The 13463-nt window shown below is 42.5% G+C and overlaps 1 protein-coding gene across 1 annotated transcript in view; it reads right to left on the reverse strand.

The window, feature by feature from the left end:
* TAOK1 (TAO kinase 1) overlaps nt 1-13463 on the reverse strand; it is a 72365-nt gene that overhangs the window by 19987 nt on the left and 38915 nt on the right. Inside the window, exons 4-10 of the mRNA XM_068154535.1 lie at nt 10625-10726; nt 7854-7899; nt 6873-6969; nt 6120-6233; nt 5263-5354; nt 2533-2626; nt 1041-1122 (exon numbers count right to left, since the gene is read on the reverse strand). Of these exons, the coding sequence (XP_068010636.1) occupies nt 1041-1122; nt 2533-2626; nt 5263-5354; nt 6120-6233; nt 6873-6969; nt 7854-7899; nt 10625-10726 (627 nt within the window). The remainder of the gene's footprint in view (nt 1-1040; nt 1123-2532; nt 2627-5262; nt 5355-6119; nt 6234-6872; nt 6970-7853; nt 7900-10624; nt 10727-13463) is intronic.

Raw genomic sequence — 13463 nt, forward strand, 5'->3', positions numbered from 1 at the left:
CTTTCAGAATACACAGCTCTTCGAGAGGGTAAAGTCCTCAGAAGCATTTAAATAAAACCATGCAGAAAGGTGATGATAAATCCCTCATAAATAGCATCCATTTCCCAGTGCTGTAATATATTTGGGGGGACAAAAAAAAAAATAAAGACAATGATTTTGCTTTTTAGCACAAACAGGGCCAGGATTAAAATCCCCCAAAATAATGTCACGAGCACTGCAAAGAGAATGACAAATTAGCAAAACTCAGAATGCCAACTGGTGCCACAAAGGAAATCCATCAAAGTCATGCTTAGAATAAAACAGCTCTAACACCTAACTCCTGTGCAAGTTGTGCTCACTTAGGAACACGTCAGCTTTTTGCAACAATCTACCACACTGGCTTTGTTTCCAGACTAGAGCCAGGAAAACTGAGTATCTGCAGCATACAGGAGCACAACTGGAGAGAGAGGAAAAAACCAGCCTAAAAACTAAAGCAGGAGAAAACCTGTAGCCAGCTGAGGCTTATTCATGTTAAAGAAAAGTATGGGGAAGAAAACCTGCTTTCCTCTGCCCCCTTTCCCCCAGGGACACCATTAGAATAGTGAATTTCAGCTCTCTGTGTAAAGCACAGAGGTGACGGAAGAGGATAAAAGCCTTTAGGGGTATATATAGCATAGAATAAAGAGGGAAGGAAGGAAAGCTATTTGTTAACTAATGCATGGCAGCTCTGTCAGGATTAATTGTAATCACTGGAAGGATAGACTGAGCTTAAGAAACTGAAACTCTAGACAAGTTTATGGCCATCCAGTGTCACTTGCTGGGGTGTCCTTTTCTGAGGAGAACAAGGCTGGCTTGGGGAGTCACCTGGGGCACTGTGACATGGCCAAAGGGCAGTAAAGCTCAGGCCAGCAGCTCAGTGCACTCCACAGCACCCTCAGCTCAAAGGGGTTCAGGGTAATGGGCAGAGGGAGCATTAAGTAGGATCTAGTATGATAGGTGAGAGAGAAGAGTGGCCTCTTCATACCATCATGTGGAAAACACAAAAGGAAAAGCAAGCCAACCTTCAGAAGCTCCTCTGATGTAGGCCTGTCTTGAGGGATCTTCTGGAGACAAGAATCTACGAAGTTTCGAAAATAATCAGACCTGTGGCAAGGAAAGTGAAAGAAACCCAAACATCTGAGTTAACTGCCCAGTTTAATGGCCAAACCTCATCAAAACATCAAGAACTTCATATTTGGGCACTGCTGGTAGAAAGAGTGGGGAGGAACCACACAGACTCAGTACTTCACACTACAGCCTCTGACATCCCTAGTCAAGACAAAGCTCACTGCTGTTAGCAGGCAGATCCCTTTAATCTCAGCTTCCAAACAAAATGCTTCAGCCTGAGAATGCAAAAATCTGGGGCAATTCAAGAGGAAGGAAGGTTCTGTACAAAGGCAGAGACCCACATATCTCAGAGGGAGCATCAACCTTGTCAAATTCTATATTGCTTAAACTCTTTGAGGTCTAATCAGAGTCCCTGCCCTATCCCCACCCCTGTACACAGATGTTTCATCCTCAACTGTATTACACACAACTCCTGAGATGCTTTTGGCTCCTCAGACACAACTTCTACACTATTGTGCAATCTGTCCCAAATAAGACTTAAAAGTCATGATTTCTGTAGTAGCATCTCTCTCTCCATAAGCCAAAATTCTGTATTTTGCCTTTTCTTCCTCAGCACACAACTTTCATAAGGGCAGGATTACACCCTGAAACCAGCAGCACAGGCAGTTGCATAGGTTTTATTTCTTTCCTCTTCCACTATTCCCACCCCTGCCATCATGTAATGGGGGTTTTGCTACTGCAGTTTTTCAGTAAATTAAATTATTGTGGGCTTTGGTCAGACAAAAAAAACCAACCCCAAAACAAACACATAAAATGACTTGAATGTTTTGTCAAGCACCAGGGTGTGAAAGAGCCTAGCCAGAAAAATCTCTAAAGTAGAGAAAAAAATATAGCACAATGTATTTTGTTAAGAGGCCTATGTGTAGGGCTGAGAAAAAGCACAGTTAGGGAGTTTTAAACTTCTGAAATCAGTTTAGCATGTTTGCTGTTTGAAAAGAGAGCTGCTGAAGCTGGGAGGCACAAAACGTTACTACTATGCTTTGTTGTTCTGAAGTTCATGCAACAGATGCCGCACAAGCGGCGTCTCCATCTTGCAAAGCAATGCTTCAACAAAACAAGATTCAGGAACTGACAGTGTGGTCTGTGATTAAAAAACACTAAACACACTTTTGGCTAGCCTGGGAGCTTCAAAAGTTTACAGATTTACGTTGTTTTAACAGGACCTTATGTTCTTTCAGCAGCATGTCCTGTTTCTGCTAGGTTCCAGGCTCTAAAATGCACGTTTAATAGTTGGTCAATTTTGTACATAAAGTGTATGCTGAACCTCCTGAGAACCTTGGAGCTCACATCCTCCCAACAGGAATCCAGCCATTTCAAGAACTCAGCATGACAAAGCACTCCATTTACAGCAATTCCCTGCCACATTCCTCCCTCAGTAATACTCACCATTCATTAGACTGTAGTGTAGGGGATTCATTCTGCGCTATGTGATATAAGGCACTCATTGCGTTCATATTAAACAAAGGAGGCTTCCTTTCCGCTACACACAAAAGAAAATAGTTTTTATATAGGGAGATAGTCTCATGGCTTTGCTCTATTTTCTTTTTTTTCTCTTCACTTTACATCCCTTTAAAAAGCAAACCACATCAGCAGAATCACTGTTGCCTGAACGTGGAACCCCAAACCAACCCTACCCTGCAATCAGACAGATATGTTGGCATATGTCCTATACCATTGCAGAAGATGAAAGCACTTTGAAGATCAAATGCCTTGTCCTCTCAAGCTTTTAAATTATGTGGTTTATCATAGTTGAGTTCTCTGACTCATTTTAATGTACTAAAATAGGAGTAAGCTAACAGTAAGCTCTATACTTGGTGTTTAGCCACTAAGCATTCTTGGTTTCATCACCCTCCCCCCCATTGTATTTTTTTAAGCTACAGTTGCTAAAAAGCTAACAAATATTTAATCCTAGCAGGACAGCAGTGATGAAGAAAAAGCTGGTTACAAGAACCATCAAATCACACTTAACTGACTAAGCACATGGGCAGGAAGTCAGCAACAGGCCAACTCTTTATACTATTTTGAGAGTTGCATTCTCTTTGGCTCTTCTCTCTCTTTCAAGCTTGTGTTACTCTTATAGACTGACACAGCATGAAAGCTTAATGAGGAAGGAGATGATCTCACTGTAACAACAAAACTGAAGCTTCATCAGAATGTTTATGGGGTAAACCTATAAAGCTCAGCCTTGTCATAAACATTCCAGAGAAGCTGGTCAGGCCAGGAGATCGCTCTCACATGAGGGAGAATGCAACAAAAAAACCTTTCCTTCCTGAAAAAAAAACAGCAAAACAACCAAAACCCCCAAACCAAACAAACACAAAACCCCAGACAAGGTAAAAATAATGCTAAGTTTTCTTAGCCTGCTTTTCAATTTGAATAGTAGCAGTAAGCAATGTATCAGAGATCACACAGTTCACTCATCATAATCACAGGATGGACTAAGCCCCACAAATTCCTCAGAATGAGTAAACTGAGGAGCTAAGCCTTTCCTCAAAGGTAGCACCTTACCTTCTCTAATCTGTCAGATAACCAGTTCCTGCTATTGAGGATCAGGCTGATTATCCATTGAAGTATTTAAATGACTGCTTAAACTGTTTTAACTGACTGCTCTCCCCAGGTTTTTCTTTCCTTAACTCACCTGAATAAAATAGAAACCTTTGGGAAACGCTGCAACTGAGCCCTCAATGTGGCCATTTCTGAGACTACATGACAACCTGAGAGGACGACTAGACATCTCATTTTTCTGCTTTCTCCTCATGCTCATTCAAACCAACCCAAGTGAGATAACCACACCGACCCAGCCTACAATGCTTTGCTGTCCTGACCTAGTCTCACCTCCCACCACGCTGGAAGCTGTAGACGAAGCCTAACGCTTCACATTGCAAAAATGCAGCATGCGGGAAGGCACCCGGGGGTGTGGTGGCCATGAGCTCACTGCATTCCTGGAGCACTGCAGCCAGCCAAGACTCCCTACTCCACTCAGAGCAGGGCTCTGTCATGACAGTCACACCCCTTCAACTTCTTTATACTGGCAACCAAAAAATAATCATTAAAAAAATCCCTGCTCTGAAGAAAGAATCTATTTCGTGTCCTGGAAGAAAACGAAGTTGACAGTTTGGAATGCCAGACAGCATTCTGAGCTAAACTGTGCAGTTCACATGGATTAGTGTGTTCCTGAGAGCTCTTGCTGCCTGGCTGGGCTGCTCCTCCACTGAGACTGGGTTGGAGCACAAGCAATGAGATCTGACAAGGATGGTAGGACAGCCTCAGGTGCAACAAGCAGCACTGAACCTCACCATCCGGAGAAAAAACTTACAGCTAAGCGCTTCTAGAGAGCTGGGTGTGCACTGAAGTCTGCACAGTGCTGTGCATGGTGGTGTGCTTCAGGGAGGGGATTTTTGTTGCCAGAAAAAATTACATGCTCAATATAAATAGAATGCCATGCTAACAGAGCCCTTTTAAATTGGCATTCTGCTTTAAAGGAGTCTGTTCTAATGGCAATGCCATCATCTCTTCTGAGTATGATTTAGAGGTCACTAACTCAAACCTGGATTGTTTTACAGATTTTTCTTTAACAGTTTTTTTAAAGAGATTTTTTTTTTCCCAGCCAAATCTATTCCCAAGTGACACCATACACTGAATAAAGCTCTGAAGCTGTCCACTTATCCAAAACTTCATTATTGCAGGACTTGTTAAGGGTATCTCACATTCTCATATGTGATATATCTCATATATGAAATGCAAACCGTATCAACTTGTATCATTAAATATGTTTTCACACCAGTACTTTGAATGGTTTACTTCTAAAGCTGCTCAGCAAATAGGTTGCTCTTCAGTTCAAAAGTTAACTGCCTCTCCCACAGAACATGAACACCTTCAGTGGCATAGCTAGGCTATTTTCTGTGTCTCTATAACTCCTTCTCTTTGGGTAATGAAAACATCCGTTCAATAAATATCAAATTAGAGATTTGGTCTTGAATTTCAGAGAGCACACTTAGTTCTTTTCTCTAAAAACAGGACAAGGAAGGAAGCAAAGATCTTCTGCACAGATTCAGCTGTATAAGTTCTAGGTATTAAATAATGATATTTTGTAATTTCTCAAAGAAGATAACTTACCTAACTCAATACAGGTAATTCCAAGAGACCAAACATCTACTTTGCCATCGTACTGCCCTTCATCCATGGCTAAAATCACTTCTGGGGCCATCCTAAAATAGGAAATGTGTGCTCATAAAATTCTGGATGATGGAACACATTATCACCATCAGTACCTCAATGAAACTGTCTGCTTCACTGATTTCAGCTACCATAAACCAATCATTCCCCAGGGTACCAGGCATGAACATGGGATCCTGGGAACAAAGAACAGACACCCACACTAGTAGAGGCCTGCAGAGAGGCTGTGTGATGTCCTGCGCTCTGCCCAGCTCTCCATTTAGGAGTATCATCCCTTTCTTGCCCACCCACATTTCCAGCAGTTTAGCTGGCTGGTCAGCTCTGGTGTAGCATGCAGTAGCCTGAACACCACAGATTAGGTGTAAGAGATCAAAAGCATACAAGGGACCCGCAAAGAGTTTTGTTCAATGAACCTGGCATTTCCTATGGAAGAGAAACCACTGCAGTTCTTTCAATAACTAGATGTGGTGAGAATGTACCAATTGCTAAAACCACTGAGGGGAGTGAGTAAAATATACTACAGGTGAACCAATCCCACCTCTGCCACTTACAGTAAGCTGAACAACAAAATATTTGTGTTACTCGTTGTGAATGACAAACACAAATTCATGATTTCTTGCAGTCAGAGCCTGCTTACTGCTTAATCTTTTTAGGTTTTTTTTGCAAAGTACATTTTATCACCATCACAACTAGAAGGTTACAGAGCTTGTTCCAGTAAAGCCTAAGTATATGAAATACTCCCCCAAAATGATCCTTTTACTTCCCAAAGCCAGAAATGAGTAAATCTCTTGGCTTACCAATATGGCGTCCCCACAAATGAGTTGGCAGGAGATGCTATGGAAGCAGACCCAAAGTCAGCAAGTTTCACCTGTCCTGGCTCTGTCAGCAAGATGTTTCCTGCCTTGATATCTCTGGTTATAGAACACAAGTGTCAGTATTATTCCTCTCCAAAAGGAAAACCTTCTATAGGCTAGACTACCATTGCTTCATGGAGCTCCACACACAGCTGAGCAAAACTCTCTGAACCAACTATGTCCTTTATAAAGATTTTTCCAAAAGTCCTAATAATGTTACAATTCAAATCCTTCATCCTGCTAAAATGCAGCAGGTACTGTAACACAGAGAACATTTGCATCCCATATGCACTGTGTGCTTCTCAACATCTTGCTTCATCTCAAGCTCATTTTTCAAGTGTCAGTGCTCCCCAGCCCCAGCAAGCTTTGCCTTGCAGTTGCAGCAAGCTACTGAGGTGAGCTCAAGCCTGCCCTGCTACTGTCTGCTTCAGGGAACATTCAGCATTGTAACAGGTATTGAAAATCTTAGCAGATTCAAAGTCATTCTGGAGAAACTCTGAACACCAGCTGCAAGAGGCAGTGCATGTGAAGAGATATGGCTTGCTAGTATTTGACCTCAATGTATCACCAGTTGGGGAGCACAATGGCCCCACAAAAAGAAAATCTCTGCTTATAAATATTAAATTTGGGATGAAGGGGATACAATCAACAAAACAAATTACCTGTGTGTGAGACAGCAAAAGTATAACCACTTACCTATGGATCATATTGTGAGAATGCAAGTATGCTAATCCCTGGAGAGCACCATGGGTAATTGCTGCTATTTCCACTTCTTGCAATGGCTTTTTATGAACTTAAGGAAAAAATGTATTTGAAATTCAATATTAAAGAAAGCAAGATAGTTTACAGCATGTAAGTGAGTATTGTTAACAAAGTAAACAGAAAGAAAATACTAAGAGCTCATTGTTACCAGGCTCACTACGAGAAGCAAATGTAAAGATAGCTCCCAGCATACAATCAGACGTAATCTAACTGCAAACTGGCAGCTATTTACTGTCAGAAAGAGACTACTGTGCAACCAGAAATTACATTCCTGTCAGTTCTGTGACCATTCTCCCAAATACCTAGCTGAGAGTCAAAATTCACTTTTCCATTAACGAAGCTAAGTCCAAACCCTGGAACTTTATGGCAATTCACACATGAATAAACTGCGGCAATACAGACGACTCTCTGACAGCTCAGCCTTTTGTCCTGAAATGCTTCTGGCAAGCAAAGGCAATGAACAACTTACTGGCCACACATATATCATCAAAGAAAGCTCACTTCAAGAAGCTTGACAGAAAAATGACCATTTTAACAAAAGACCTCATCAAGTAAAACCCTAATGCTGCTGCAATGCTATTTTAGACAACAGGTTTTCAGTTGATAGTGAGCACTAGGACCAACAGCAAGGGTTTTCAGAAATAAATCTTGAACTGTCATGACAACAGAACCCAAAACTCAGAAGAAAACAAATAGCTGCCTGACAAGTGCAAAATAACATGAAGGAGAAAGTGAGCAGCTAGGAAAGGCAATATTCCCCAGAAAAACCATTACAGTCATGTGAGGATTTGAAAAACTGCTCCTGTTCACACACACTGCCCCCAGAAAAAATTGTATGCTCAAGGACAATTCAGTGATGCTGTAACCTCCTACTTCAGTACTACACTTTCAATCAAAGAAAGATGTGTGACATACCTTCTAGTAAGTCTGATGCTGATCCTAAACAATATTCCATAACGAGCTGCATGGGAAGAAATCAAAGTAGTTGTTAGAAAATCTCCAACAGTAAATGTTTGCCAGATTTCTGTGGAGTAATTTAGGAACAATCCCTGGTGCACACACTGCAGACTGCCATGACCAGCCCAGCATTCCTTGGACCTCATTGCCCTCTACAACTACCTGAAGGGTGGTTGTAGCCAGGAAGGGGTTGGCCTCTTCTCCCAGGCAACCAGCACCAGAACAAGGGGACACAGTCTCAAGCTGCGCCAGGGGAGGTTTAGACTCGAGGTGAGGAGGAAGCTCTTCACCGAGCGAGTCGTTTGCCATTGGAACAGGCTGCCCAGGGAGGTGGTTGAGTCATCGACCCTGGAGGCGTTCAAGGGGAGATTGGACGTGGCACTTGGTGCCATGGTCTAGGCATGGGGTCTGTGTTGATAGGTTGGACTCGATGATCCTCGAGGTCCTTTCCAACCTAAGTGATACTGTGATCAGCCCCAGCCCAGCGCTGTGACACAGACTACTCCCTCTCAGGAGGACAGCTGACTGGGATTTGCACAGCCCTCCTGCGCAAGGTACCAAGCAAGCGCACTCGTAAGGAAGGCAAAAGCCAACTCTTAAGCAGTTCTGTATTGTATTACATATCTTATGTTATATGCAGGTACTTAACAGGAATGTTAATTTGCACTTAACAAGCTTATCAGAGTATTAAAGGGCTATTTAGGGATTTACTTAAGATTTTGTCCCTGTCAGACTTCAAAAAAAAAAAAGAAACTAAAACTTTGCCCTGCAGATTTCCTGAAGCTAATGCAGGAAGACTACTTGCAATTTAAACTATTAATTCAATAATATTACTTCTTTAGTACAATGAGAGGTGCACATGGTGCTTTTCAGTTGGCAAAACACAGAGCCAGCTACATCTATTCCTACACATACATTTTTATGCACACGAACTAAAATAACCTACATTTGGTTTGGGGGAGTGGAAGACTGTGATTTTTGTTTGTTCAAATCAAATGTACAAAATCAATTAGGAGATGACAGCCAGAGATAAAACCAGCTAGTTGGGTTTGTCACCTGAACACACACACACAGAGAAATGACAACAGAGGTAAACAATATAGAACAGAAGAATTTAGTTAAATAATAAACATACTAAAGACTCAAAATATACTTTCATTGCAATTATCAGTAGGAGAATTCTAACCTATTCCACTGAAGTACAAGTGAACACTTCTGGAACAGACTCAGTGAACCTGTGAAGTACTGAACCATTAGTAAGCAGTGGCACACCAAATGCACTGTGAAATGACCTGCAAGTATCTACTAAGTTGCCAGATTTGCCTCCCAGGCAGCATAAGTGAAATTCTCACCTTCCCTGACAGCAAGAAAAGCTATGGGTAGATTTGTTGCCCCCTATCTTATGTTTATGTCTCAGCCCGTGGATTGGACCATTACACTCTGCTGGGTTAGGAACTGGCTGGAGGGCCGGGCCCAGAGAGTGGTAGTGAACGGTGCCACGTCCAGCTGGCAGCCAGTCACTAGTGGTGTCCCCCAGGGATCAGTGCTGGGCCCTGTCCTCTTCAACATATTCATCGATGATCTGGATGAAGGGGTAGAGTCAGTCATCAGCAAGTTTGCAGATGACACAAAGTTGGGGGCAGATGTTAGTCAGTTAGAGGGTAGAAAGGCTCTGCAGAGGGACCTCGACCGACTGGTCAGATGGGCAGAGTCCAATGGGATGGCTTTCAACAAGTCCAAGTGCCGAGTGCTGCACTTTGGCTACGGCAATCCCATGCAGAGCTACAGGCTGGGGTCGGAGTGGCTGGAGAGCTCCCAAACAGAGAAGGACCTGGGGGTGCTGATTGACAGCCACCGGAATACGAGCCAACAGTGTGCCCAGGTGGCCAGGAGGGCAAATAGCATCCTGGCCTGCATTAGGAATAGTGTGGCCAGCAGGAGCAGGGAGGTCATAGTGCCCCTGTACTCTTCTTTGGTTAGGCCACACCTTGAGTCCTGTGTCCAGTTCTGGGCCCCTCAGTTTAAGAAAGACATCGAAACACTTGAAGGTGTCCAGAGAAGGGCAACAAGGCTGGGGAGAGGCCTTGAACACAAGCGCTATGAGGAGAGGCTGAGGGAGCTGGGATTGTTTAGCCTGGAGAAGAGGAGGCTCAGGGGTGACCTCATTGCCCTCTACAACTACCTGAAAGGTGGTTGTAGCCAGGAAGGGGTTGGCCTCTTCTCCCAGGCAACCAGCACCAGAACAAGAGGACACAGTCTCAAGCTGCGCCAGGGGAGGTTTAGACTCAAGGTGAGGAGGAAGTTCTTCACCAAGTGAGTAATTCGTCATTGGAATGGGTTGCCCAGGGAGGTGGTTGAGTCATTGACCCTGGAGGTGTTCAAGGGGAGATTGGACGTGGCACTTGGTGCCATGGTCTAGGCATGTGTTGATAGGTTGGACTCGATGATCCTCGAGGTCCTTTCCAACCTAAGCGATACTGTGATAATCCATCAAGCTCAATACACAACAGCAGCACAGCCACAAGACTCCCTAAGTCAAAGGCAAATTTTCCCTAAATCTTTCTTCCAAAAACTACACTCAGTTTGGCTGAACATCTGTGAGGTCCTTGGCTAGTCTCATCTGAATCTGTGCAATGCAAGTGTTCAGGTGCCTCTTGAAAGCCAGCTGGGGAGATTTTAACGCACCCTTAACCAAGGCAAGAGAAGTGCAGAGTGCAGCAGATGCTTACCCATGCTGTATGCTCCCGCAAATAGCAGCCTTTGTATTCTATACTGTTGGGGTGTTTTATTCTTTGGAGGAACTTGACTTCCTTAATAATATCCTGCCATTTCTGTAGAAAATAAAAGGAACAGAAAGACTTAATAAAACTTACCCTTTGTTGTTGTTGTTAAGCTAGCATGCCATTGAATTATTTTAAGAGGTAAAATCATCTTAAGGGTCCAAATCAAAATAAATTTCTATCAACACCATGTTCACCACTTAACTCCTCAACAGCTCTACAAAACAAGTTGTGGATGGATTAGGCTGTATGTAAGGATCTCTCAGCAATGTCACACTTTGTATGTATGCATAGAGTACACTGGTAAAACACTTACACCTGAGCCAAGTCTTCAAAAGAGAAGCAAAACTTTTTTAAGGGATAACATTTCTGTTGTCAAACCAAACATACATCCCAACATGAAAGAGATGTGGATGATAAGTGTCCTTTCAGCAGGATCAGCTGTCTCTCACTTAACTCTTGGAGCTATAAAGACCTGTCCTTACTACTAACTCTATTACACTGGATGAGGCTCCATTTATCAGTCACCAAATATCTGACTACCTTCATTGTAGCATTTCTTCTACTTCTTACTAGTTTAGTCTTTACAAGGACCAATTTAAAATGAGTTACCTACTAGATATAAAAGTTCTGCAGAAAGAATAAACAGAGGAAAAAAAATATTCCAGGTTTACACTAAGGAGACCTCTGCCAGTGCAACTTTAAAGCACAGAAGAGGCAAAAATGTCTAGGTCCAATGCGTGTCTGGACGCTGCCACTGCTCCTCTCAAAGGACATCGCCAATCCTCTCATTTGCTGCACATCCACACATCCTCAGGCGAGAAAGGCAAAAGCTTCTAAGTGCAACAGCAAAACTCCAACTACCAGAAGAGATTTTCAAAAACAAATGGCAGTAGCTGAAACCACTTAGGTATGCAGACATCAACACCAGAGTGTTGATACTGAAAATGTTTTTCAGGAGTATCAGTTCTGAAGTTAATCAGAGGTAGAGAAACCTCACTCAACGCTTAAAGGTTCAAACACTGTTTTCCAGGTGCTGTTAATCCCTCAGCACACACTTCCTCTAGCTAGGGTTCATAGATGGACAGGGGTTCCATACACCCCAAAGGCTTTGGAAAACATGTAACACCCAGATCCTCTTCAGTCAAATTTCTAGGGTTAGATAAACAAATGAAACCAGGGACTGTGGCAGCCACAACCAAGGCAGCTAACTGCCTAAGCATTTCTCAACACCAGAAGTTCCATGTGAATGACATTACTGCAGCTACACTAAGAGAAACCTCTCTCACTGACACCCTGGTTCCAGTACAAGAACAACTTTGTTGCCTTTTACCTTTAGCACCTCAAAGGTTTTGAGGTACTAAGCAATGAAAGTCAAACCAACACAGTGCCAGGCTAAACTTGTACAGTGGGAAGAGAGAGGTGATGTATTAGTCAAGATATATCCATGACTTTGTGTGTTAAAAAAAGCCCTGAGATCACACTAAGAGCACAGGACTATATGTTTCAAAGGGTTTAAATTTATTTTTAGTTTAAAATACGTCCTTGTTTTGGAGAAGAATTGTGCCCATCAATGACAAAATCTTATTATGAAACCAAAGTAAATACAAATGATACTGGAATGCCCTTAACCTATTTTCTATACAGAGGCTAGATCATAACTCCAGCTAACTTCTGCACAAAACAAATAAATATAGAAGTAAAATAGAAAGTGTTTTAATCTCAGTCCTATTAGTTTCTCCAAAAATCAAGAAACATATGCCTTGAAGACAAACAAAAGCTATTTCTGAGGCATGCACAGTTTGTTTCATTCATGTGAACAGAGTATTTATAGCTCTCAGTAATTAAAACAGTAGGACAAGTAGTAAGTACAAATTATTCTTTCATCAGTACACAGTTAAACAAGTCACTGCAGTGACAAAATAGGAACACATACAGCAAAATTGAACTCTGAAGCTAGAATTTGGGACTGCTGGAGAGACACTGCCACCTCTCCCTCCTACACAGATACACAGACAAGAAGGAACAGTTCAGCTCCTTGCAGCGCAGAGGATCAATACACAAAAGGCAGGCACAGAAAGCAATGAGTTGTTAGTCAAACTCATCAGAGCAAGACTGCTTCTAAGGCTGGAATATAGAGAATGGAGGGAGGGAACCATAAATGCCTTGAACAACATGCTTACAATAAATACTGCTGTGGAAAAATCCTGCCATAATTTGATAGATGTCTTTTAGCAGAAATAGAACCAAATCAGCTGTTCATGTCATGTTGGGCTTTTCAAGAATCTGTATTAGCACTTAAACATTTCAAGGATAAAAATCAATTATCTCTGCTAAGTGTCCTAGGGAAAAAACACATCTGGGGTGGCCATGAAACACTTAACGTTTAAATCTCAGAGGCCTACTTTTACAGACCTCTCTGCAAAGACTGCCTTAATCCCCAGCTCTGGCAGCTCTGCCATAATTATGCTGCTGTTCAGATTTTCACACTCATTCACTCATGCTGTTTTGCTTTTGTTTTAGCTCCTCATCAACACAGTCATTCCAGGGAAGGATGCACTCTGCCTTACTACTTTGTACAAGGCAAGATTCTCTCTGAATCCCACACTGCTGCATCCATTGCTGGTGCTCCTTTGTTCTGTGAGCAGCCTGGCTATTTGAAAGGGCATTTAAAATGGAGTATCTAAGGCCAACAAGCCATACTAACATACAAACCTACCATTTTTATATTTATTTCTTGCTTTATACACATTTCTGTGGCCCTTTGTGTCTGGAGGAAGAGTCCTCC

This window comes from Melanerpes formicivorus, unplaced genomic scaffold (assembly GCF_026170545.1).
Source record: "Melanerpes formicivorus ecotype bairdi unplaced genomic scaffold, bMelFor1.0.p_v2 SCAF_29, whole genome shotgun sequence".
NCBI classification, from domain to species: Eukaryota; Metazoa; Chordata; class Aves; order Piciformes; family Picidae; genus Melanerpes; species Melanerpes formicivorus.